The 25842-nt window shown below is 55.3% G+C and overlaps 3 protein-coding genes and 2 non-coding genes across 5 annotated transcripts; 2 read left to right on the forward strand and 3 right to left on the reverse strand.

The window, feature by feature from the left end:
• Positions 1 to 15125: 15125 nt before the first annotated feature.
• On the reverse strand, positions 15126 to 15199 carry BJ171DRAFT_t194. The gene has a single exon. It is a non-coding gene; the product is annotated as a tRNA-Ile (tRNA).
• A 6-nt stretch (positions 15200 to 15205) lies between these two features.
• Positions 15206 to 16384, forward strand: BJ171DRAFT_627580 (uncharacterized protein; the record flags this gene model as incomplete). Its single annotated transcript, XM_053115561.1, has 2 exons — positions 15206 to 15239; positions 15329 to 16384. The coding sequence occupies 2 exons, from the start codon at positions 15206 to 15208 to the stop codon at positions 16117 to 16119; spliced, it is 825 nt and encodes a 274-aa protein (XP_052964681.1). The 3' UTR covers positions 16120 to 16384.
• BJ171DRAFT_t193 lies at positions 15207 to 15280 on the reverse strand. Its single transcript has one exon. It is a non-coding gene; the product is annotated as a tRNA-Val (tRNA).
• Positions 16384 to 20057, forward strand: BJ171DRAFT_178598 (uncharacterized protein). Its single transcript, XM_053106048.1, has one exon. The coding sequence runs from the start codon at positions 16649 to 16651 to the stop codon at positions 19739 to 19741; it is 3093 nt and encodes a 1030-aa protein (XP_052964682.1). The 5' UTR covers positions 16384 to 16648; the 3' UTR covers positions 19742 to 20057.
• Positions 20049 to 24885, reverse strand: BJ171DRAFT_178555 (Cullin). Its single transcript, XM_053106047.1, has 10 exons — positions 24611 to 24885; positions 24258 to 24358; positions 23803 to 24028; positions 23376 to 23586; positions 23054 to 23178; positions 22729 to 22854; positions 22032 to 22448; positions 21731 to 21901; positions 20724 to 21598; positions 20049 to 20380 (listed from the first exon to the last, which is right to left on the reverse strand). Exons 1-10 carry the CDS (start codon positions 24662 to 24664, stop codon positions 20356 to 20358), a joined length of 2331 nt encoding a protein of 776 aa, XP_052964683.1. The 5' UTR covers positions 24665 to 24885; the 3' UTR covers positions 20049 to 20355.
• Positions 24886 to 25842: the final 957 nt, after the last annotated feature.

The following is a 25842-nucleotide window of genomic DNA, read 5'->3' on the forward strand; positions in this document are numbered from 1 at the left end:
ACCGGGAGAAGGTCGAGGGGCAAAAGTGGGCGAGAAGGGTGGAGCATCACAGAGAAGCGAGAAGGGGGTGCGAGAGTGGCTGGTGTGCAAGCGAGAGAGGCTTGGCACAGCCCGGGGACATGTGCCGAGCGGTGGGGGAGGCAGGAAACCAGTAGACGCGGGTGGCAACGGCGCGTGCTCATGCATGGGGGCAAACAAACACGTGGGGACTCATGATTGGTGCGGAGGGCGAGAGCATGCGGGACAATCTCATTGGTCCGTTGTGATGCTGGTCATCACACTATCTCCTCCTTAAACTACGGCGTGTTCCATCTTGAGTTCTCCTGGGGCCAGGCTTGTCTGGGTAGCGTCGGTGGTACTCCGCGGCCACCGTTGGGGCAAAGACAATGTCGGCGGGCTCCCAACTTCGATCGGTGACCGGGTAGCCTTTCCAATCGATGAGATAGTGCAGCTTCCCGCGCACGAACTTGGAGTCTAAGATCTCTTCGACCTCCCACTCCAAGTTCCCATCGATGACCACCGCAGGGGGCGGCGCTTGCACCCGACCCGGAAGCGAGTTCTTCTTGTAGGGCTCAAGAAGAGACACATGGAACACCGGGTGCACCTTTATGTCCTTTGGCAAGTCCAGGCGGAAAGCCAATGTCCCGACGGCCTCGAGGATGGTGAATGGTCCAATCCTCTGGTAATCCAGCTTCTTGCTTGGGCGAGTGGTGCTGATGTTACGAGTCAGCACCCAGACTTGATCGCCCGGACGCAAGTCGGGAGCCTGGGACCTCCGGAGATCTGAGAAGTGCTTGTAGTCAGACTTTGCCTTCTCAAGATTCTCCTTCAACAGTGCCAGGTTCCGCTGGAGATGTTCAACCCTCTCCGTGGCAGAGGGAACATCAGGGCCGCCAGCGACAACGGGGACTTCGAACCTTGGGTGGAACCCATAGGTTGCCAAGAATGGCGAGGCATGTGTTGACGAGTTCTCGAGGTTATTGTAAGAGAACTCGGCCAACGGCAGCAGCTCGGCCCAGTCATCTTGCTGATACGACGTGTAACAGCGCAGGTATTGGTTGATGACCTGGTTGACCCTCTCAGTCTGTCCATCGGTCTGGGGATGGAAGGCCGTGGACAGACTGGTTTGGATCCCGAGCTGCGTGCAGAGTGCCTTCCAGAACCGAGAGGTGAACTGACTTCCTCGGTCTGAAACCACTGTGTCGGGGAGGCCATGGAGACGAAAGACATTGTCGAGGAACAGTGACGCAGTCTCCTCCGCCGACGGCAGTGAACGCCAGGACATAAAGTGTGCCATCTTTGTGAGGCTGCATACCACCACAAAGATGCAGGTGTGACCCTTGGACTTTGGCAGATCAGTGATAAAGTCCATGGTCAGTGTCCCCCAGGGTCGATCGGCTGTCTGGAGTGGCAACAGGAACCCAAACGGCTTGTGTCGCGGAGCTTTCGAGCGTGCACAGGTGTCGCACGTCGAGACGTACTCTTTGACATCTTTCCGATAGGTTTGCCACCAAAACTGTCGCGATACCAGAGCCAGAGTCCGTCGGATGCCTGGATGACCCACAGCGACTGGGTCATGGCACGACTTGAGCGCCGGAACTCGGCACGACTCTGGGACCACAATCCTGTTCTGGAAGGTGAGGTACTGGCCATTCCAGACGAACTTCGGGTCACGACGGTATTTGTCTAGACCGGGATCCCGAGCCTGCTCTTCGGCTATGAGCTGCAGCAAATCCACAGGGTCACTGCGACTTGCAACCGAAGAGCGGGCGTCTCTGCTTCGGAGCACGCGTATCACCGCGGCAGGATCGAGAAGCAGAGGCGGATCCCTCGACACGGAGGCCGACGAAGGGATGTAGTCCGAGCGACGAGACAGGGCATCGGCCTTGCCGTTCCTCGCACCAGGACGGTACTGGATGCGGATGTCGAACCGAGACAAGAACTGGGACCACCGTGCATGACGCTGGTTTAGGATGCGAGCCGTTGCCAGGTACTCCAAGTTCTTGTGATCGGTCAGAACGGCAACGGGATGCTGGGCGCCTTCGAGGTAGTGTCGCCACGCCTCGAAAGCCTCCTTGATCGCCAACAGCTCTTTCTCGTATATGCTGTAGTTACGTTCAGCATTCGAGAGTGTCCGCGAATGGAACGAGCAAGGATGAAGGCGATCATCAGCACCCCGCTGGGAGAGCACGCATCCAAGCGCAAAGTCCGACGCATCTGACTCTACGACGAACGGCTTGGATGGGTCCGGATGCACCAGAACGGGCTCCGAAACGAAGGCATCCTTCAAGGATCTGAATGCTTTATCGGCTTCGCGGGACCACTGGAAGCCATGCGTCTTCCGGAAGAGCCGAGTCATGGGCCCCGCGATCTTTGCGTATCCATCGATGAAGCGTCGATAGAAGTTCGCAAACCCGACAAAGGATCGAAGATCCGAGATGTTGCGCGGTATGGGCCAATCCAAGATCGCAGAGAGCTTGGATCGCTCCATACCGATGCCCTCGGGCGAGACCATGAAACCAAGGAACGAGACCGAGGTTTTGGAGAACTCGCACTTCTCCAGCTTGCAATACAGCTTTGCAGCTCGGAGCTTCGAGAGGACCTGCTTGACGTGCTCTACATGCTGCGACGGATCAGCACTGTAGATCAAGATATCGTCAAGATACGCAATTGCGAACTGGTCCAACTCGGTGCGCAGGACGTCGTTGATGAAGTGCTGGAACGTCGCTGGCGCGTTGGTGAGCCCAAAGGGCATCACCAAGTACTCGAAGTGCCCATATCGAGTACGGAAAGCTGTCTTCCACTCGTCCCCGGAGCGGATGCGCAGCAGATTGTAGGCTCCACGAAGGTCCAGCTTAGTGAACACCTTCGCGCCTCGAAGTCGGTCCAGCAGCTCGCCGATCAGCGGTAAAGGGTAACGGTTCTTTACCGTGATACCGTTCAGTGCGCGGTAGTCAACGCAAAGACGAAGTGAGCCGTCCTTCTTCTTGACGAAGAGGATTGGTGAGCCTGCTGGGGACGACGAAGGACGAACGAATCCCTTGGCAAGATTCTCGTCGAGATAGTCACGCAGAGCGTGAAGTTCGGGCTCGGACAGTGAGTACAGAGGCCCGAACTTTGGCGACTTGCCCGGCTCCAAGTCAATGGGGCAGTCATAAGGGCGATGCGGAGGCAAGGAGTCAGCTTCCTGTTTAGAGAAAACAGACAGGAAGTCCTTGTACTCCGCAGGCACTTCGACAGTCGCAGTGCTCGGCTCGTCAGTGGGCAGGACATGGACCTGAAAGATGGTCAGGGGTTGCGTTCCATGCCTGCATGCATCCAAAGACTCGCGCATCGAGCGGTAATCAATGCTGCAGACGCGGAGAGGAGCGTCCGAGCTGAGAGGAGGGGCGTGGACAAGGTCAGAATAATGTTCGACGGTTACTTTATTCTGAACAATGTCCGAAGAACAAACAACAGGAGGAGGTACATCAAGGAGGGAAAGAGAACTGACAACAGAAGAAGGGGTTTGGGAAGAGCGAAGGGGTTCGGGAGGAACAAGACAAGAAGGGGAAGACGAAGGTGGGAGCGTAGGAGAGGAGCTTAGATCAATCAAAGGAGTGGAATCATCAAGAAGGGGAGTGACATTGGAGGAAGTGGAGCAAGACGAAAGAGAAGTAGTGCATGGAGAGGGGTCGGAATCAACAGAAGGAGGGAGACAAAGAAGACCGCGAGACCAGACAATCTTGGGCTCGGCGGTGCGCAACCAAGGAAAGCCAAGGATAAGTGGTTGATGTGGAGACCTGATCACATCGAACCGAAGGCGTTGCGAGACGTCCCCGAGAATCACCTCGAGTGGAGCAGTCTCGCGGAGGATGGGGCCAGACGACAGCGGCTTACCATCCACGCCTTCCACTGCCAAGGGCGAAGCCTTGGAGCAGGTGGGGACAGAGTGTCGAGCAACAAAGTCCTCGTCGATAAAGTTGCCAGAGGCACCAGAATCGACAAGTCCTTCGCACGACAGAGAATCACCAGAAGGAAGACGAACAGCGACGGGAACAACCAACGAGCAACGACGAACAGACGAAACACAAGACTTTGGTTCGGTACCAGCTTCGGCACCAGGGTTGCGGCTAGCACAGACAGTTAACTTTGCCGAGGGTTGGCAGGACAGCTCAGGTATTTGCACCTGTGGATGAGGTGCAGTTCCCAGTGACACCAGAGGTGCCACGGGTACTATGCCAGAGCTGAGAGTGTCCGCCGGTCCAGAGGCAAGGCGAAGCTGTCCGCACATCACTGCTTCCCCAGTACTTACCAAAGGCACCTTACCAATGTCTTCACTTTCGGAAGGCGGTGGGCACGGCTCCGGTTCAAGGCCTTCACTTAGAACCGGGCCTGGTCGTTTCCCGAACTGAAGTCTTGCACTTCTCCATCCTCGTAAACGATGGTGCGGATGATCCTCGGGCCGGGAGGTCCAGGGGGCGGTCCGGTAGCTCTGGTAGATCCAAACTTGACGGGGCAGTTTCGTACCAAGTGGCCCTTCTTGCCACAGTACAGGCAGAGTCCAAAGCGGCGGCGGCGTTGTTTCTCCTCGGCGGTCAGGGGTCCAGAGACGGCAGAGTCCACTTGCATGGGCTCGGAAACAATGTAGGAGGGGTGCGGCGGAGCGAGGACGGGCGCGGGAGCGATGGCGGGAACGGCAGCGGAGGCGGAACCAAAGGCGAACTGGGAAGACCGGTAGCGGGCAGGCGTGCTTCGGCGCTCTTGACGGCGCTCGCGGATTCGTGCATCGAGCTCGTTACAAAGCTCGATGTACTCCTCCAGATCTCGTGGCAGAGGGCGAACTCGCGAAAGTTCGTCTCTGACATCATCCGACAAGCCAAGTCGGAAGAACGAGATCTTTGCACCGTCGTTCCAAGTCGTATCGGCGGCAATACGAAGGAACTCGGATGCATAGACTGCGCACGGGCGGTTGCCCTGAGACAGTGTGGTGATCACTGACTCGGCAGTCCTGGCCCGATCAGGGTCGTCAAACACTTTGGAAAAGCGTTCTAGGAAATCGCCAAAAGAGTTGAGTCGGGGATCACCCATCTCAAGCATCGGAGTCGCCCACTGGAGAGCCGGTCCAGTGAGCAGACTAATGACGAATCCGACCTTAATCGGGTCAGCAGGGAACCGGTGGGGCTGCATTCGTATATACAGTTTGCACTGATTTACGAATGCCCGGAACCCTTGCCGGTTACCGTCGTAACGGTCCGGCATCTGCACGCTGTACCCAGCGGCAGGAGCATCGCGAGCTGTCCGGAGCTCGGCGAGCTCGGCCTCCAAGGCACGGAGGCGGTCCACGAGGGCAGGATCCATGGCGGGACTGGGACTGGGACTGGGAAAAAAAAAGCGAGGAGGTTCAAGAACAGGAGAGCGAAGAGGGCTCAGACACAAGTGTGCTTGAGGTTCGGACAGGACTAGGAAAGGGGCGGGGCTAGGAGCGGAAGATACCAAGCAGGTGGTATCAGTAGAAGAGAGTTCGAACAAAGTGTAAGGAGTGAACAAGCGCAAGGACGAAGACCAAGTGCTTGGTATGAGCTTTATTAGCTTTTAGCCCCGAACACCAAAGAACAAGTTTTGTTCGAACTGGTGTTCAACATAGGCTCAGACATGCAGGGCTATTTATAGACCGGGAGAAGGTCGAGGGGCAAAAGTGGGCGAGAAGGGTGGAGCATCACAGAGAAGCGAGAAGGGGGTGCGAGAGTGGCTGGTGTGCAAGCGAGAGAGGCTTGGCACAGCCCGGGGACATGTGCCGAGCGGTGGGGGAGGCAGGAAACCAGTAGACGCGGGTGGCAACGGCGCGTGCTCATGCATGGGGGCAAACAAACACGTGGGGACTCATGATTGGTGCGGAGGGCGAGAGCATGCGGGACAATCTCATTGGTCCGTTGTGATGCTGGTCATCACAGGTGTCCTGCCGTTGGTGAGTCGTGTCGAGCCCGGAGTATCTCGAGCTTTCGATCGTCGCTCTCGACAAGTACTTGGTGTGAAAGCTTGGTCGTGAGGCTTCGCATCCAGCGTTCGTCCGGTAAGAGGGTGATCGTTGTCGGGTCGTTGTCGAAACCATCTCCCCCCTCCGGAGCGAGGTCCAGGCGCCTCGACAGTGCGTCTGCCACGGTGTTGAGGTGCCCGGGGGTGTAGGTGAGCTTGAAGTCGTACTCGGAAAGTAGTTCGGCCCATCGGGCGTGTCGTTGCTTGAGCGTGCGACGGGTGCGGAAGAAGGTGAGATTCTTGTGGTCGGACCTGACAGAGATGTCTCGAGCACCGACAAGGTAGTGACGCCAGAAACGGAAAGCCTCCACGATCGCTAGGAGCTCCTTGTCATGCACCGAGTAGTTGCGCTCGGCGTCATTGAGCTTCCTAGAGAAGAATGCGACTGGGTGGTAAGCTGACGCGGTGTCGTGTGACATGGGCTGTGAAAGCACAGCACCCAGCGCAAAGTCAGAAGCATCTGTCTCGAGCAGGAAAGGGAGGCTCGAGTCGACATGCTTGAGCACCGGAGCTGAGGTAACGGCATTCTTGAGAGCCGTGAAGGCTTGTTCGGCTTCTGGGGTCCACTGGAAGCTGGTGGTCTTCTTGGTGAGGTCGGACATGGGCTTGGCGTGCTCGGAGTAGTGCTCGATAAACTTGCGGTAGAAGTTGCAGAAACCCAGGAAGCTTTGTACACCCTTGAGGGATGTTGGGGACTTCCACTCCATGATGGTTTGAACCTTGTCGGGCGCCATGGCGACGCCCTTGGTCGACACTATGAAACCCAGGAACTCGATTGAGTGCTTGTGGAACTCGCACTTCTCGAGCTTGGCATACAGCTTGTTGTCCCTGAGGCGCTGCAGGACTGTCCTGACATGGGCGGTGTGGGACTCCGGATCGGGTGAGAATACTAAAATGTCATCAAGGTACACTACCACGAACTGGTCTAGAACGTCTCGGAAGATGTCGTTCATCATCGATTGGAAGATTGCGGGAGCATTGGTAAGCCCAAAGGGCATTACCAAGTACTCGAAGTGACCGAACTTACAGCGGAACGCAGTCTTCCACTGGTCACTCGGCTTCATCCTGACCAAGTTGTACGCGCCCCTCAGATCAATTTTCGAAAAGATCTTGGCGCTGCCCAGTCGGTCCATGAGCTCCGAGATGAGTGGGAGCGGGTACCTGTTCTTCACGGTCATTTCGTTGAGGTCGCGGTAGTCAACACAAGGCCTCAAACCACCGTCCTTCTTCTTCACAAAGAAGATGGGTGCGCCGGCGGGGGATTTCGAGGGCTGTATAAAGCCCTTGGCCAGCATGTCGTTGATGTAGTCCTCTAGCGCCTTGGACTCGGATGGGGACAGGTTGTACAGCTGCTTGAAAGGTGGCGCAGCGCCTTCATCCTTCAATGGGATGTCGCAGTCGAAGCGGCGCTGAGCGGGCAGCAACTCCGCTTCGATTTTCGAGAAGACATCTGCGAAGTCATGGTAGGTGCTCGGAAGCATCTCAGGTATCTCCTCGCTCGGGGTAGTGCCCGTGGGAATCGAAGGCGTGCCCAATCCCATGGGGTTTCCATCTACTGACGCGTCGCGCACCGAGTTGACCCCGTGGGAAACTATGGAACCAAGCTGCCAATCCACGGCAGGGTTACACTCCTGAAGCCATGGGAAACCCAAAATAATGGCAAAGTGGGGGGAGTTACAAGGGAAAATATCAAAGACCATAGCGTGGGAACGGGGGAGAGGATGGACGTCAAGATCACAGGGGTACGTCTCGTCTGTGATCAGTTGGGTAGAGGAATTGTCTGCGAGGTAGACTCTAAGGGGCTTTGGTTTCTTTCTAATAGGAATGTGGCGATGCTGAACAAGGTTGGAATCGAGGAGGTTACACGAAGAGCCCGAGTCAATAAGGGCGTTACACAAGATTGTGCTACCATGCAAGTGAAGTGTAACAGGGACAATGAGGCTCCTTGGAGCCTTTCGAGAAGTAACAGTTGCATTAAAGAGAGTGGGGGCCGCAGAGGTATCGTCCAGGGTTAGGCCCCTTACTGTGCCTGGACGCTGAAGTTTGGGTGGCTCTTGTTGGGGCAGGTCTTGGCATGGTGACCCGGTTCACCACAGTAGAGGCAGAGGTTCTCTCTTAATCTCCTCTCCTTCTCCTCACGCGAGAGTGGGCCCTTGGGTAGGGTGTGAACGGCATCCACCTGCATGGGCTCATAGCGCGTATCATGGAGGGTGACAGGTGGCCGCCCGTGTGGTCTGGGTCCGTGCCCACCTGCCGCCTTCTCCATGCGCCGAGAGAACTGTCTATTATCAAGCTGGATACACAGGATCATGAAGCGATCCAACTGCTGCGGAACATCGAGGGTCTGGGCCAGTGCATCCTTGATGGGATCACTGAGCCCATCGTAGAAGTGCTGGTAGAGGGTGTAACGTCCACTACTGGGACGTTGGGGCAAGACGGGGAGGGAGGGGGTACAAGACAAGACAGGACGGGGCAGAACAGGGCGGTGCTAGGCTACTCTAGCGGACGGGTGAGCTCGGGGAGCACTTACGTTTATTCACGATAAAACCGAACTCCAGACAAACGGGGGGAACGGGGGCAACCCGCAGGTATACCCTGCGGTGGCCTGCCTGCGGTGCGTGAAAACGCAAAGCGCAGCACAGGTCACGACCCACTGCGCCGCGCAGTACGCGCAGTACGCGCAGCACAGCGTCGGAGATACCATCTCCTACACTCCCACACTTAAGAAGGCTTCCTGCGAGGAGCCCTGCGTGTGCTCTTTATTTGGGGCTCCTCGAGGTGTTTACCGTATTTACTCAGCTCCTCGGGTGCATGGGACAAGTCCTCCAGTGTTTGCCATGTGTTGCCCGAGTGTGGGTAACCAACCCACTTGACATAAAACCGAAGTGACCCATCAGCCACTTTCTTGTGCCTCACGATCCTTTCGACTTCATATTCTTGAGTATAGTATTGTCCGAGGTCGTCTTCCAGTGGTGCGTCGTCCGGGACACCTTCGTCGGCGTCGGGGAACTGTGCTGGACTGCGGGTCGTGTGGCGACGCAGCTTGGACACATGGAAGACAGGATGGAGCTTGCTTCCAGGTGGCAAGTCCAACAGGTAGTTGAGGGGACTGGGTCGGGCCGCTATCTTGAACGGTCCTCGGTACTTGGGCAACAACTTCTTTGACTGGGCTTCGGGGACCTTGATGTTGTCGGCGTCCAGGTAGACAAGGTCTCCAACTTCAAAGGAGACATCCTGGTGTCGGCGGTCGTAGTACTTCGCCATCACTTGTTGCGCATCCGTGAGCGCGTCGGCGATCATCTTGTGTCGGACTTGATGATCTTTGACAAAGGCACTTGGTTTGGGAGGCAATCCAGCCGTGGACTCGGTCAGTGTCAAGGAGGTGGGAACATCAGGCTGGAATCCGTAGAGCGCCTCAAAGGGGCTCAAGCCAGTTGTGCTCGACTTGGCGGTGTTGTATGCAAACTCTGCATGACTCAGCTGTATGTCCCAGTCGTCTTGGCTGGTCGAGGCGTATGTCCTCAGGTATTGCTCGAGGGTGCGGATCGTCCGCTCGGACTGTCCATCCGTTTGTTGGTGGTGCGAGGTTGACATGTTCAGCTTGGTGCCGAGATGGTCGAACAGACTTGTCCAAAACAAGGAGGTGAATCGGGGGTCTCGATCACTGACGATGGACTTTGGGAGGCCGTGGTGCTTGAACACATGCTTGAAGAACAGCAGTGCAAGGTCAGGCGCGGAGCATGTCGTCTGGCACGGCACAAAGTGTGCCATCTTGCTGAACCTGTCGACAAAGACAGCGATTGCATCGTGGTCCAACTTGGTCGTCGGTAGATGCGTGATGAGATCCATGGACATGCTGGTCCAGGGGCGGTCGGGAACAGGCAGGGGTTGCAGCAATCCTTGCTCTCGGGTCGTGCGTGACTTGACCATCTTGCAGGTATGGCAGGACTCGATGTACTTCTCGACGGTGCGCTTCATTCCAGGCCAGTATGCGACTTTGGCCAGTCGGTCGTATGTCTTCTCGACTCCAAAGTGTCCAGCGAGGGGCGAGTCGTGGACCTCTTGGAGCAACTTGGTCTTCAACGACGGAATGTCCGGCACACAGACACGGCTGTCCTTCTTCAGGAGGAGCAGGCCATCACGCACTGTGTACTCGGATGATTCGTCGTCCTTGGGGAGCTTAGACACCTTTCGGAACAGTTCTCCGAACTGTTTGTCGTTGGCGATGTTGTCTCGGACAACATCCAGCATCGTGTTGTCGACACTGACAGTCGACTCGTACAGTGACGCCAATTGGTAGTCGGGGCGTCGGGACAGTGCGTCAGGCACCACATTGAGTTTGCCTTTCTGGTATACAACCTCGTAGTTGTACTCGGCGAGGAACTCCATCCATCGCGCTTGGCGTCGGCTCAGGTTCTTCTTGGTGTCGAGGTAACGCAGTGACTGGTGGTCCGTCACAATCTTGAAGGGCTTGGCGGTACCGTGGAGGTACACTCGGAACTTCTGCAGCGCGTAGATGATCGCAAGCTGCTCCTTCTCGTGCACGGGATAGTTGATCTCGTGTTGGGACAGTTTGCGCGACTCGAAGGCAACGGGCCTTCCCTCCTGCATCAAAACAGCTCCCACCGCAAAGTCGGAGGCGTCGGTGTGCACGGAGACATCCGTGTTCGGGTCGAACACAGCGAGGACAGGAGCGTTCGTCAAGGCGTGCTTGAGGGTCTCGAACGCTTGGCGTTGTGGGTGGTCCCACACGAAGGGGCACTCTTTGCGGAGTAGGTCTGTGAGTGGACCGGCAGTGCGCGCCAGATCGGGGATGAATCGGCGGTAGTAGTTGACGAGACCGAGAAACGACTGCACGTCAGAGACGCATGCGAGCGGCGGCCACTCGACCACAGACTTGACCTTGGCGGGGTCGACTTCGATTCCTCTTCCTGAGACAACGTGTCCCAGGAACGGGACTTGATTCTTGAAGAACTCACACTTGGACAGTTTGGCATACAACTTGTGCTCGCGTAGCTTGGCCAGCACGCGGGCGACATGACCTTCATGGGTCGCTTCATCCTTGCTGTACACAAGGATATCATCCAGGTACACGATGACAGAGTTGTCGAGCTCTTGGCGGAACACATCGTTCATCAGCTGCATGAACGTGGCAGGTGCGTTCGTCAATCCGAACGGCAGCACTAGGAACTCGTACAGTCCGTAGCGAGTCCTGAAGGCGGTCTTGTGGACATCATCCTCGTGGATGCGGATCTGATGGTAGCCTGAGCGGAGGTCTATCTTGCTAAAGACCTTTGCTCCACTCAGACGATCCATCAACTCGTCGATCCTGGGCAACGGGTAGGTGTTCTTGATGGTCTGTTTGTTTAGTGCGCGATAGTCGACGCACATCCTGAGATCACCTTCTTTCTTCTTGACAAAGAGCACTGGTGCACCATACGGTGACTGGCTCGGGCGGATGAACCCATGGGCGAGGAGGTCATCCAACTGGCGCTTGAGTTCGTCCATCTCCGTCAGCGACAGTTGGTACGTCGGTCTTGACGGAGGCGACGAGCCTGGTTCGATGTCGATGCGATGATCGACGGTGCGTTGGGGTGGCAGGCATTGTGGCAACTGGTCGGGGAATACGTCCTTGTACTCGTCGAGCAGCTTGGTCACCACAGGCGGGGGACCGGGACCGGCTTGGTCGGTGTCGTCGACCTCACGCACGACACAGAGGAACGACGTGTCCTTCTTGATCAGCCTCTTGAATTGCATGGCTGAGAGGAGAGGTGGCATGTTGGGTGAGGCCATGCCCTGCAGGACAATGTCAGGGCCAACACGGACAGTGCGGCCTTTCCAGTCGACGACTGGAGTCGGCTCGGCACGAGCAAGCCAGCTCATGCCGAGGATGGCATCGAACTTGGTGTCGATCACTTGGAACAACAGGACAGGATGGTACTTGGGATGGAGGGCCACTCGCAGGACCACTTGGTGTGTGCACTGCTGCACACGATCGTCTGCAAGCGCCACACTCATCGGCGACTTCTTCTTGGTTGCATGTATGTTGAGCTCCTGGAGCAAGCGTCTGCTGACAAAGTTGCAGCTTGCTCCAGAGTCCACCATCATTCGGACGGTGTGACCTTGGACGGTGGCAGGGAGGTACAGCAGGGACTCTTCATGGTCCTCCTGCACAGCCTCCTGCACCATGACTTGACTTGGGGGAACGGGCGACACTTGGTCTTGGTTGGCTTCATCACGGCCACTCGGACATTTTGGATAGGGTTCGGCCATTGCGGGGGCCTGCGGCGTCAGCACGCCATTGCACACGACGTCCACGGCTTGCGGACACATGTCGGAAGCATCCGACACACACGACTTGACAGGGGTGAGGGCACAGGCGGTCCTGTCCCTCAAGGGTTCTTGATTTTCTTTTTTGTTTTGGTTTTCAATTTTGGTTTTCTCTTCACGTTCGTGGAGAGGCAGGCGGCTTGCGCCACCATGCACCTCTCGCACGACGCACAACACTTGGTTTGTTTCTCCTTCGGGGGAGGGGGCGAGGTGAACTTCCTCTGGAGACGCGTGGACTGCATTGAGCAATCCACGGCGTTGGTCTCCTACTAGGGCTCCAGAGCCACCTAGTAGGGTCGGCCGTTTCCCGACTTCATGGGGCACTCCTTGGCCTGGTGTCCCGGTCGGTGACAGAAGAAGCAGGAACCATGGCGGAGGTCCTCCTGCTTCTGTCTGTCCTTGGGGGAGACAGTGGCAGCTTGCTGGAACCGGGAGCGGGGAGGGCCACGAGCCTCCATGGCGTTGACGTCAACGTCCATGGGCTCAGGCATGGGTCTTGCGGGCGGGGCCGGGCGAGGCGGACGGGCTGGGACGTGATGAGACCGATGGCCGCCTGCCAGCTGCGGGTAGAACTGGCGGCCATGGTACTGGACGTTGTCGAGGTTCTCGGCAACGTCCATCATCACGTCCAGGGACTTGCGGGCATCAGGGTTGCTGGCGATGTACTCTCTGATCTTGGGCTTGAGGCCCTTCTGGAAGAGGTACATCGCATCAGCAGAGCCCAGCTCCTCAATCTGGGAGGAGAGGTCTTCAAACTCCTCGATGTAGCGGGTCACAGAACCACGCTGCACGAGAGAGTATAGCTTGTCACGGGCAATGAGTTCAGCATTGGGGCTGCCGAAGCGGCGACGGAGGCGGTCCTTGAAGTCGTCAAACACACCTTCGCTCTGCTCGTCGAACCCTTGGCGGCGGTACCAACGGTACGCCTGGTCCTTTAAGCAGAGCTTGGCGGCGACGATGTGGTGGGTGGGGGCGACTTGGGCAGCATCGAGGTAGTCCTCGAGTTGCTGCAGCCAGTCCTCCACCGAGGAGGAGCGGCTCTTCCCAGTAAACACTGGGGCACGGAAGGTCTTGAGGAAGGCTTCCGGAAGTGGGCGGGGGTTGCTCATGGCAGGGGCAGGCTCCAGGGACAGAGAGGAGAGTCGGTCGGCAAGAGAGGCGGGATCCAGCTTGAGGATCTAGAAAGAGGACAAACAGGACGAAAACAAGACGAGGATTTCCGATGCTACCATGTAACGTCCACTACTGGGACGTTGGGGCAAGACGGGGAGGGAGGGGGTACAAGACAAGACAGGACGGGGCAGAACAGGGCGGTGCTAGGCTACTCTAGCGGACGGGTGAGCTCGGGGAGCACTTACGTTTATTCACGATAAAACCGAACTCCAGACAAACGGGGGGAACGGGGGCAACCCGCAGGTATACCCTGCGGTGGCCTGCCTGCGGTGCGTGAAAACGCAAAGCGCAGCACAGGTCACGACCCACTGCGCCGCGCAGTACGCGCAGTACGCGCAGCACAGCGTCGGAGATACCATCTCCTACAGAGGGCTTCCTCGTTGTAGCCCGACTCGAGGGCGAGCTGCTTGAAGCGCGTCGTGTACGCGACACAAGGTTGCCTGCCTTGGTTCAGGGTCTTGAGCTTGGACCTTGCACTCCAGACGGAGTGGGGATCCCCGAAGGTGTTATTCAGTTGAAGCCAGAAATCTTGGAGGGTCACCGGCACGTCTTCAAGGGTCCGGAACCACGATAGAGCTTGGTCCGAGAGGAGCGTTCCCGTGTAGAGGATCTTGACGCGCTCGTCCGGGAAACGCGTGGGTTGAAGCGCGATGACGTTGTTGACGTTCGCGATAAAGTTCTTGATGTCCTTTGCGGCACCAGAGAATTTGTCCGGGCAGGGGACCTTGGGCTCTCTGAAGACCACGTTGTGCTCCTGGGGCGGGGGAAGCTGAGGCACTTGGACTTGTTGAAGCATCTGGAATTGGTGATGCTGGTGCTGCAGTTGGCGTTGAAGCTCAAGGATAGTCTCTTGCTGCTGCTGGTTCTGAGTAGTCAGAGCAGCCAGCTGTTCAAGGACGGCCTGGATGGGGTCAGCCATGGTAGTAGGACAAGGCAAGGGGGGTGGAGTGAATTATGATGTCAGGAACGAGGCGTGGGAAACAGGTGTCAGCAGACCGAGTGGGTTCTTGACGGTGCAGACAAGGCGTGGGAATCGGAACGAGGGCAAGAACAAGGAGCAGGGGCAGGGAGCAAGGGCAAGGTACGAGAGAGTGATGATCTTATATTCAGAAAGGTGATAAGATAATTCACTGGGTGTGATTTCCTTCTGGCCCCTGAGCTCCTCTATTTATACCTCGACCATCTAATCTATCATGTCATCGAGCTCAGCCACAGGATAAGCCACTCTGTGATCAAATAAAGTAAATGAATGAACTAATCTAATGCATGGTGCAGGAAGGTTCTAGACCGTCGCCAGTCCCGGATGCTCATGAGTGCCATGACAATGCGCTGCGCCACAACGCCAATCATGGTACGCGTTCATAACATGCAGCCACGATCCGCGCGAGCACATTGCCAACACCGCCCTCCCCCCCAGACCAGACCGTGCGACAGAGGCGGGAGCGGAATGGGGTGCAGTAGGATGCAGCGAGCAAGCAGAGAGTAGGCGCAATGGGATGCAGTAGAGTGCAGCGAGACGCAGTGAGACGCAGTGAGAATGAGAGTCAAGGTGAATAATGGACGGAGAAAAGACAGTGACGGGGGCCAGGCGAAGTGGGCAGCAAAAATGCTCCGCACAGGGATCGAACCTGTGACCTTGGCGTTATTAGCACCACGCTCTAACCAACTGAGCTAGCGGAGCCAAACAATGGTTTCGTCCGGGATCGAACCGGAGACCTTGAGTGTGTTAGACTCACGTGATAACCAACTACACCACGAAACCTCGTGACTATTCGCTTCACCCGCTCGCCCCATCTCCCAATCCGCCCAGTTTCCATCATCGAATCTTCGGCACTTGGCCCCGCCACCGGCCACGCCACTGGCCCTGCCCAGAATGCCTTGCTCGCCACAGGCGCGACCCAAGATGTCTCGCTTGCCACCTTCTCAGGCACTTTGCGGGGCTGGCCGCACCGATGCCGGTGGTATCGGCTGCTCAAGCCCGAAGAGTGTTTCTCTGGCGGGCTGGAGTTCCCTCCCATGGGATCGAGAGTCGCGGTGACGGCTGCGGTGACGGCTGCAGCGACGGCTGCAGCGACGGCTGTAGAATGTCCTGGCTGGCAAGGCCAGCAACCAATGCCATCGCTCAGTTCCATCGCTCGGTACCATTGCTCAGCGACAACCCAGTGTCAATCCAGTGCCAGGGCCCGTCAGAGACACCAAGGCAAAAGCCTTATATATGCACCCGCTATGGACTCCACTGACTCCATTGACTCCATCGACTCCATTGACTCCATTGACCCCATCGACCCCATCGACCCCATTGACTCCACCACGAAATGTGACCCCGAGGCTCTCACCTGTTTCCGCTTGCTGCCAGTGCCAAGCTCTGCTATCACACCCAGCCAAGCTCTGTCACCACTCCGAGCCAAGCTCCTCTGTTACCACACCCAGCCAATCCATACCAAGCCATACCAAGCCATGCCAAGCCATACCAAGCCATACCAAGCCATACCAAGCCATACCAAGCCAGGCCGCCCGCTGAAAGATCACGCTCCTTTCGCCGCGGATGCACAACTATCCCAGGGGCCATGTGGGCATGGACTGATCCTGGACTCGATCTGAGCGTGATTTGCACTGGATATGGACTGATCTTGGACTCGATATGGACTGAGCCTGGACAGGAAATCGCTAATCTACCATCCAACCTGGCCCACCCTGGCCCGACCCCACAATGGACTTTGCTCAGTCAGAAACCCCTTTTCAACTTCCGTCATTCTCATGTTTTCATTCTAAGTGTCCGTGTCTGTCCCTCCCTCCGTTCCGTGAGACAGTTGATCGCAACTGCTTCCGTTCCTTTCCGCTGACCAATTTTTTGGTGCTCAAGTCGTGTCGATGATTCCGCGATGGCCGTCACCAACTGTTCCTCATCGACCTCAGGTCTCTCTGCCCCCCTTTCCTCCTTTTGCAAGCTCATCCTCCGTTGCTCGCGTTCTCTGTTGTTGCCTTCTTGCGATTGTGGTTCTTGCATGAAGTCTCATTGGTCGAAGCCTTCCGCGCCTGTGCAGCCGCGTCATCCTGACGGGCGGATGAAAAAACAAAACTGGGGCAGTGGCGGCGTTCTCTCCCTGATCTGGTTGATCGCACCGTCACCATGCTGCTCTGGCACCGATCGGCCTTGAGCCGTCTGGTTCATCTCAGCTGGTGCTCAACACCTTTCTGGGCATATCCCTTTGCGCTCGACCCCTCCTCGCTGGTTCTCCATTTTCGGCCCTTGATCCGCACAACCCATTCCCATTACTCAACCATCTCCAGGCGATCTCCAGGAAACTCAGTTTCGAGCCCCACCGATATTCCGCATCTGCCACCATCCCATAATAACAATCGATTTCTCAGCCTTGATACTACGTCTTTCATCTCTCAGGCTCGTCAAACTCTTACATCTTACGCTGAGCACACCCGAGCCCCCAAAGCGAATCGCCGCCCACAAATCCTCACCCGTTCACCGAATCCACCAAGCTCCGCTGCTGACCAGGGTGTCGATATGCCCTCCCATGCGATGTCATCAACTCCCACGTTTCCGGCGAGACCAGGATCGCCTCCGGAAATCGGCTTGTCGCTTGGCGAAACCCCATCAGACCGTCACCTCACACCGCAAGGCGACATCTTGCTCCTCAGAGATCTTGACGCCGCCCTTTGCGCTCGACTTCCGGATATTCAGCCCGATCAAGTTGCGCAATTGGCTCGGCTTTTCTTACAAACAAGGTTTCGGCCCGAGAGGTTTCTCGATGCGCTCTCTTCTCGCTCTCCCTCCCATCCTTTGTTTTCGGCACAACGGCTATCGCCTCTCTCAGTCACAGGCATCGTCAGTCTCCTCGCACATAGCCGGAAATCCTCTCCTGATCTGATCAGCCATCTTGGGTCTATCTGTGCCTCAACAATCGATGATCTTTCTCCGGAAGATCTTGCACATATCGCCAATGCATTTTCAAAGCTGGTTGACCCAGTCCCAGAGCTATTCGTCGCAATCGCCGAGTCCACCCACGCTCGAGGCTCCGCCTTCAACGGCAAGCAGATTGCATTGATCGTCCATTCATTCACCAAACACAACTATGGCCCCATAGTGACGAATATCGACTTTCAGGATTCTGTCCCGATCGCCGATCGCTTGAAAGATGTTAAACGTCGAGTGGTATCGGAGCTATTGCAGCCCTCGGTACTGGATGGACACCTTCCGATAGCACACGAGTCAGGATCACTCTCAATCTTCCCTGGCTCAGTTCTCAAGGCCTTGATCCCTCAGATTATCATCCAGACGCATCTCCTCAACCATCACCAGCTATCACTAATCGCCTATTCGTATGCACACTTGAACACTTACGATCATCAGCTCTTTGAAGCCCTTACCCAACAGTCCCTTCAAAGCATTTCTACCTTTTCTCCTCAGAGTTTGGCCACAATGGCTAATGCCCTATCCATAACCAAGAATACGCAAACAGTGCTTCTGGATGCGATTACGCATAGCGCCACGTCCCTGATATCAAAGTTCAAGCCTTTGGAGCTCTCCATGCTCACGAATTCACTCGCCTCTTTACGCCATAGCTCTCCAGAGTTCATATCAGTGGCCGAAGAGTATATCCTCAACAATCTCACGCAATGCAATTCACACGTGCTTATGAACATGGTGAATAGCTTGGGGCTCTTGGGACTCTTCCGTCCTCAGTTTTACCAGAAAACTGCCGAGGAATTTGAAAGAAGAGTGGGAACCCTAACGATGCATCAACACCAGCAATTGCTTTCTTCGTTTGTATCTGCCAAATTCAGATACCCACCGCTTTTCGATGCCGTCGCAGCTTCCTCCCTTTCTCGTCTCAGAAAGCTTGTTCAAATCAGCTCAGGATCTGGAAACGTTGCCGAACTCAAAGCCCTCGTTGCCATTTTTCATAATTTCGCAGCGCTAAACTACCGCCCTGTGAACTGTTTGACCGAGTTTTATATCCTGATGCAAAAGGGCCTTCCCCATCTCGATGGGCCGGCTCTGGCTCGTTTTATCGAAGTCTGCAAGATCCACGGCTCCTATCCGCCGCACGTTATGAACGAATGTCTGTCTATCGTATCGCTTCGACTACCAAAGACCAAACCAAGTGATACCGTTCGATTGGTCAAGGCCCTCGATCGAGTCTCGACTGTAGATTTGCCCACACGTCTCTCCCTCGTCAACCGTGTAACGACTGTCCACCATGTGCTTAGCCCCTCGGATTTGTGCTCGGTGATCCAAGTATTTGGCAACAATCGCTATCCAGCTCAAAACCTCGCCCGCCTGGCCGACTCCATTGTTTCCGATGACTGTAACTCGCTCTCGGTATCCGCTCTCGTGGATTTCTTCTCAGGATGCATGCAATTAAAGGTGACGCCCGCCAAGTCGGCTGCTGCCCTCGATTCCAGAGCCATCGACAACTTTCCTCCCGCCAAGCTCGTGATTTTACTGCACTCCCTCCGAAACGTCCCAAGTCTGCCATCACCATTGCTGCAGCGAGCCACAGATTTGCTTTGTCCGTTAATATCGTCCATGCCCGAGCCGGGTTTGGTTCGGCTCATTCAATTCTATTCGCTACACCTACCTCCAGACAGACCCGAAGTCATTGACGATTTAGTACGAGCAGTTTGTCCCCGAGCACCAGACATGAGTCCTCAAAATATCTCACTGACGGCAAACGCCCTCTCAAAGCATCCCGAAGCGTTTTCAGAGTTCTTTAGCGCTCTTGTATCGGCCTGCACGATCGAAAAACTCGCAGCGTTTTCGAATGTAGAACTTGCTGTGTTGGCACATGCTCTCGGCAAAGTCCGTCTCCGAGACCAACAACTCATGGACCGGGTTGCGCAAACTGCCCTCTGTCACGAGCGCAGGTTTGATCCAATTCAAATTGCTCAAATCACCTATGCTTTTTCAATTCTTGGGATCTCCTCTGGTCCTTTGTATTCATCCTTGGCCACTCAAGCTCAATTGAGGCTTGACGAGTTCAAGCCCTCGGAGTTTGCTGTGGTCGTTCGTGCTTTCCATCAAGCGCACATAGCTCAGACCGAGTTGTGGAGAGGCGTTTGCCACTATATCGTTAGCAGGTTTGCGGACTTGAATCATGTTGAAATCTCGATTCTCCGACGTGTATTCGAGGGCTTCGAATCAAGCGATGCCTCGATCGCGGATGGCCTTGCACAAGTCAAATCGCTCCTTCTGCTCAATGTATAGAGACCAATCGAAACCAAAGGCCTTGCTCCAACGACATTGGCCTTCTGTTGTGCCTTACAAGGACGCACACCCGTCTGATGCTCAAAGGCAACCCTGCCCAAAGCGACCTCAATTCACGGCTCTCCACTCCGTGATGCTTTAGCCAAAGTCGCAGTTTGCACAAATACGGTCTCCATTTTCCACACTTGTCAGAACATCGCCATCTATTGCTTCCCAAGCTCAGCGACCGCCACAAAGTTGCTACAGGCCACAATCAAGATTAGCGCTGTACTGAATCTCTTGTAAGTCGTGCGTATGCCATGAGTAAAATATTGCATTGTATCACAGCAGCACGAGGCCGAGCGTATGCCGTGGATCGTTGAGGAGCGTCGACATGGTGAGGAACAAAGTGATGGTCGACCTCAAGCTCGAGGGCCTTCGTGTCCTTTTTTCGAATCCTCCAGGTGACCACACGGAAACTCGAATAGCTCATCATGCAGCCAAAGATGAAAGCGCATGCATCGCTCGTGTAGTATGACTGCTGGCCCCGGATCATATCCCTCATGCAGCCATCGGCCTTGTTCCACGAGGAGAGCTCGAGCGATATACAACCGGTGGCTTGCGCTATTCTTGCTTCAGGCAATATAGTGGTAAATGTTTCTGGAGTTCCAGTACGAGATCAGTGAGTGTTCAGTAACCGCGTACATAGTCTCGATGGCGCGCGTAGAAAGATAGAGAGCATAGCGTACAGCACCAGCTCGACGAACGAAGGGTGCGACGTGCAGTGGCAGTGTAGCCAGATCAGCAGCAGTGCAATGCAATATAGGGTCGATGGCCTCCCTAGTCTCCTTTAAGAGTCCGCTGGATCGGACTCAAAGCGGCAAGCTTGATTCGATCCATAACGCTGGGCGCATCTATCGAGCTCGTTCTCTAAAATACTCTACCCCCCCCCCTGCCACAGCACAGCATATTATCGGGGTGCAATATGAAATGATCGCCATACCTATTGACCTCGTCGCGCCTAAGGTACTCGCGTTCGATCAGTCCCTCGATGCGCTTCTTCACGATAGTCGGATTCGGCTGGAACTTGGACTTGAGTTGCGACAGCACTTCTGAACACAGATTAGTATGGTCGAGCTGCTTTCTCGATTTCATGATCCGAACAACGGCCGCTTCCACTATGTGCCGCCGTTCTTCCTCGATCTTTTCCATCGTTTCGGCTCTCTCTTTGCTCGACTCGAGTTGGTTGCCTGACTTTGAGGCCAAAGCGCCATCAGAAGTCGAGCTGGATATGGTTTTGATTTTGATCTTTTGAAGGGGCGAAGAAAACTCCGTGTTGATCTGGAATCGATCGGTAGGGGCTATATCCCGACCCTTCGTGGACTTGAGAAGTATTTTGTATTTGCCAAGGGAGAGCGATTGAAGTGTGCGTTTGAGCTCGCTATCGGATATGCCTGTCTGGGTCTGGATATCAGAGTACTCGACCTCCTGGCTCCCTTCGGGTGCGTTGGCCAGGGAGAGGAGAGTGATTGCAGCAAGAGTCGAAACGTTCAAGAGACGGGTGCCCTTTTCAAAGTAGGCTCGGATATCGCAATCGCCAAGATGCGGCAGCCATGTCAACTTGCGACCGGAGTGGCGTGAAAAGTAGTACTTCTCGAATTGGATCATGTTGCTCACGAGCTCCTGGGGATAGTGAACGGCTTGCAAGTTTGACGTTACTGGCCAGTACGTTGCTGTGAGAACCTTGATAGATAATCCTGGGGTGCCCGAGTGCTGATTCGAAACCCGATCGTCAAAGTCGGCGGTAATCTCATCCGACACTCGCATGTCGTTGAACATGCCCTCAAGCTTGTTTGTGAACTGAACTCCACATTCGATCTAATAATACGGAGGAAATTGTGTCGCAACATCGGGTGTCAGTCTGTGGACCGCTGGTTAGGAAGCACGTTTGTATGTCTCCTTAATATTTGACCAATCCTACTGTCCTGCTACGGCGGATTTTAGCCGCACCTTCAGTTTCGAAAGGATACTCTTTTCAGCATCCTCGCTAACGCTTGTGCCAAGTAGAAGACGTTTGGCCAGGTGCTGTTTGAAATAGCGCTCAAAAATATCCTTCTCTTGAATGAACCGAAAGACCTCAATAGCTTTGTCCAACAAAATGTCGATTTCGGTATCAGACTTCTGTGGATGAGAGTATTAATGTCAGCGAGTATCCTGATTCCTCGATCGCAGCTCGCTATCTGAGCACTTTGAATGAGAGGCCCACTCATATCACCCAAGCTTCAAACTATAAACGAATGTACAAGCTCACCCCTTTGATTCCTTTTCTCAAATTGTCATCAATAAAGAGGCAGACGCACTCAGGGCACTTCGAATTCTGGTTAACGACTACAGCGAGGGCAGCGTCGATGTCTGCCCGGAAAGACTTGTCGCTTGAAAACGCATGATCCAAAATACGATACATCTTTGTTTTGGCTTCGATGATCGCTTCGACCCATTGAATTGCGGCCGCGGGCGTATTAATGGCTTCGCCCTTCCCAGGACCTCGCAACTCTTGACTTTGGACCCATGGTTCATTGATACTGACGCCACAGGATTCGATATACCCTGAAATCACGGCCTTCATTTCGGTATGGCCATCTTCAGTTCGGCCAAGCAGGCTGTACATTCGTTGGAGGTCGTCGACGTGTCCATTTTCAAGCATCTTGACGAGTCCGGAGTTTTCCATCTGCGGCATCGTGGGGCAGGTATCCAAAGAGTTGCGTTGTTACGGGAATCGGCGTGGTTCCGTAAAGTACGGTGACGGCATGGGGCGAGATGTTCAGCAGATTCCATATGCAATTTCGGCGGCGGTGTCGAGTATCATGTTGAGTATCGTGTCGATCCACCGCGGCAGATTCGTCGAGCCGGGACGGAGGTCTATTGGTGAGTCATAGCCATCAAGTGATACAAGCGCACAGCCTTGGGAAGTATGGCATGTCAACCACATGCCGGTAAGGTAAGCTCACATAAATCAGCGTTTTCATGTTTGTTTTGATTAGTTTATCTTCCAGTATGGCCCTGATTTTAGGCTCAGTCTCTCTGTTCATGTATCCCGTTACGCGCTGTTCTTCATCCTGGAGTCGCTTTTCAACCTTTATGGAATGGCCGAACACCAAATGTCAGTGAATTAGAGAAGATTCACGACTATCCGTTGCAAGGGTCGAATTCTGGTGCCTACACTCAGCCATTCACCATTCACCATTCACCATTCAACCGATTCAAATTTTTAATCAAGTGCCGGTGTCAAGTTCCCCACATACGCTTGGTATTCAAGTAGATCATACAACGTACCTTGATCAAGTACTGGACGGCATCGCATTCACGGAGAAATACCTCGCTTTCCGTCTCGTAAAAAGCCTGGCTTTCTTCGAGAAATCGTGGCTCAAAGTCGGTATCGTAGATAGTATATCGTGAATCTGACACCCCATACCCCAGCAGGTGCAGCGGTGTTAGAGCAGACGTCTCGGTGTGAAGAAAGGCTCCTGATCAAGTCCCCCGATTGTCTTGCAGTATTCAAGATATCCTCGAGTCGAGCGATCAAACCGAGCACGATCTGTTAACTGTGTTCCAGTGTGGAAGTGCTCCAAAGTAGATGGGGGAAGGGGTAACTCACTTGGGCCACTTGTCAATCCCGTGAGCATTCGCAGTGTTGACTTGAGCATGAGTCGATCCACACTCTCCCCATTTCTTTCGCGATGGATCAGATCCAGCAGCAGTTTGATGAGGGGCTTGTGTAAGCTCGAGTGGATAACAACATCACGATATAAGTTCAAGGCCATGTCGTATATGAGGGTTTCTCCAAGGGGCTTCAAGTGTTGTGTATCCTGGAACAGACATTCCGATATGCTGCGATTAGTGTCAAGGAGGCCGGTAGTGATGAGCTGAGATCTATAATCGTATCAGCTCATTGGCATTCAGATCCCCTCCCTTGCAGAGGAGCGATACGTGTCGCAAGATAGATCCTCAGCACTCGACGGAGGAGGTATATAATGAAAATAGAGGCTCTTCAGGGCCGTTCGATGGATGCGGTCAGAACTCACGAGATACAGCAGGATATCCCCGATCATCCCGGATTGGACGATGTGAGTTTCCCAGGATCGATCCAGATCATTGAGGAACGGCTTTCCTCCGGTACTGTCCGAGGTCGACGAGAGGCTTGGAACCAGCTCTACTTGTACAACGTTATCCAGATGATTCGATATAGCCTTGCGGACATCGTTATAGAGCTGGGTTCCGTTCTTGCTGATCACCAGGTTGTATGCCGTTCTGACGCCGTTGATCGTAGCCGCATCCAGCCATGGAACCATCACAATTGATGAAAATGGACAGGAAAGATGATCCTTGGGTGAGAAGACAGACCCTCGACTTTGCTGATGGGCCGATAGACCCCATCCGTGCTGAGGATGGACGAAACGATCATGCGCGGAGAAGATACGATTGGAAAGAGTCGACGACCAAGCGGACGGGCTCGTCCACTGGGCTCGCGGATGCGTACCGGTACAGCTCCTCAAAACTCAGCATCCCAGCATTCTGGCGGTATATCTCCATGATGGCATTTGCGATTTTCGGCCATAGCTCGTTGTAGTCGTGGCGGCTCTATGATCACCAGTTGTCAACACACAGCGCCACAGAGCGACAGTGACTTGGGTCAGTTGTGATAGAAAGTGGCTCGTATACAGCGGATATGATGGCCCAATCGAGTTGGCAGAGACAGAGATGCAAGCTCTGCCCGCTGGATCCTACGACGCTGTCCCGACAAGATTCCCCGACTCTGCTCGAAATCCGAAGATATGGTTTTTGCCGCTGGAGAAAGGATCGCCCAGAGGACATGATCGATGTTGAGCTTACCCGCTTGACAGCACGAATGACGGTCTTTGGTCGATGGCCTCGAGGGGTGCTCATCGCGGGTAGGTGGGAGGGACTGGATGGCGGATTGCGGACTGTGGAAGAGGCAGAGCGGGCGAATCGGCGGGTGCGGTGCTGGCATTTGAGGGGATGGGTGACCACAGAGAAGCCAGTTCCGCAGCAGCTCGCCGAGGACGGACCCAACACACCAGACTCGGTCAACGCCGAGCTATGCTGCCCTGGTCGCAGCGGCAGCTCGACGATTGCATCGCCGCTCCGAGCTGTGGAGGTCGCGGTGATCGAGACGCAGACGTCGATGTTCAGCAAAGCCAAAGTCGGCTCCGTATTTCATGCCGGCCGCCGAAATGGGGATGGCCCCGCCGCCTGGGCTTCCATCGGGCCGCCGGGTCGATGTTGGGATAGTCCGCAGCCTCGGCATATTTGGAGCTACTCGGCAGACGCAGGGTCGAGGCATGACCGCCCGGCGACGGCTGCTCACCTCACTCGCCCATCGCCAGGTCGGGCCAGTGCTGCTGGATTGAGCCTACGAGATTCAAGATTCAGGAGACCGGCCTGGGTCTCCCGTTGTCCAGCCGACCTCCTCGAAGACACTGCATGCAATCAACGGCACTGTGTCGACAGGCCAGCAGCAGTTCACACCCCCATGTCGACATCATTTCCTCGACTCTGCTTCAGCCTCCTCGCCCTCCCATCGCACTTTGTTCGCCATCGCGATCCGCATATGCGACCCTATCCATTTTGACTCCAGACCCGTATTTCGCGCTGTCGAGGCCGTCTGGACAAAACCCATCTCTTGATTTCACCCACCAACCCGGACGCCGAGTTCCGTGCCCCTTCTGAGCTTTCTATCGGCAAATTGGCTGAATCGACCGAGCGGCAGTCGAACGCGTCCAGCCAGGGTTTGTCGACGGACTGGTTGACTTCCAAGCCTCTGTTCCCAGAGGTGAGACACACCGCAGCTCGGACGAGCCGACTTGAGGAGGTGGGTTCCAGAGGCGGGGAAAGACGCCATGACGCGGGATGCTTGGGCTCTCGAAGGGCTCGGTACCATTGAGCTACCAGCACGAGTGGCGGTCCTGAGCGCCGCTCGCTCCGTCATTGTTATAGACCAAATCAAAGCGATCTCTATCAAACCCTTTTGAAGTGACACGCTTTCGAACGTATCGGGTAGAGCGCCGTCTATAGCAAGCCCACAAAGTTATGAGCCTTTCTGA

This window comes from Polychytrium aggregatum, assembly GCF_025602895.1.
Source record: "Polychytrium aggregatum strain JEL109 chromosome Unknown BJ171scaffold_30, whole genome shotgun sequence".
Classification (NCBI taxonomy): Eukaryota; Fungi; Chytridiomycota; class Chytridiomycetes; order Polychytriales; genus Polychytrium; species Polychytrium aggregatum.

What these genes read in the sequence shown, in the direction of transcription:
- BJ171DRAFT_178555 (XM_053106047.1), bottom strand. Translation starts at nt 24,664, where the DNA reads ATGAGCACCCCTCGAGGCCATCGACCAAAGACCGTCATTCGTGCTGTC. An exon ending in GGGATATCCTGCTGTATCTC is followed by an intron (nt 23,587 to 23,802) that starts GTGAGTTCTGAC and finishes TGTCTGTTCCAG; the next exon opens with GATACACAACACTTGAAGCC. An exon ending in TGAGAAAAGGAATCAAAGGG is followed by an intron (nt 21,902 to 22,031) that starts GTGAGCTTGTAC and finishes TCTCATCCACAG; the next exon opens with AAGTCTGATACCGAAATCGA.
- BJ171DRAFT_178598 (XM_053106048.1), top strand. Translation starts at nt 16,649, where the DNA reads ATGCTGCTCTGGCACCGATCGGCCTTGAGCCGTCTGGTTCATCTCAGC.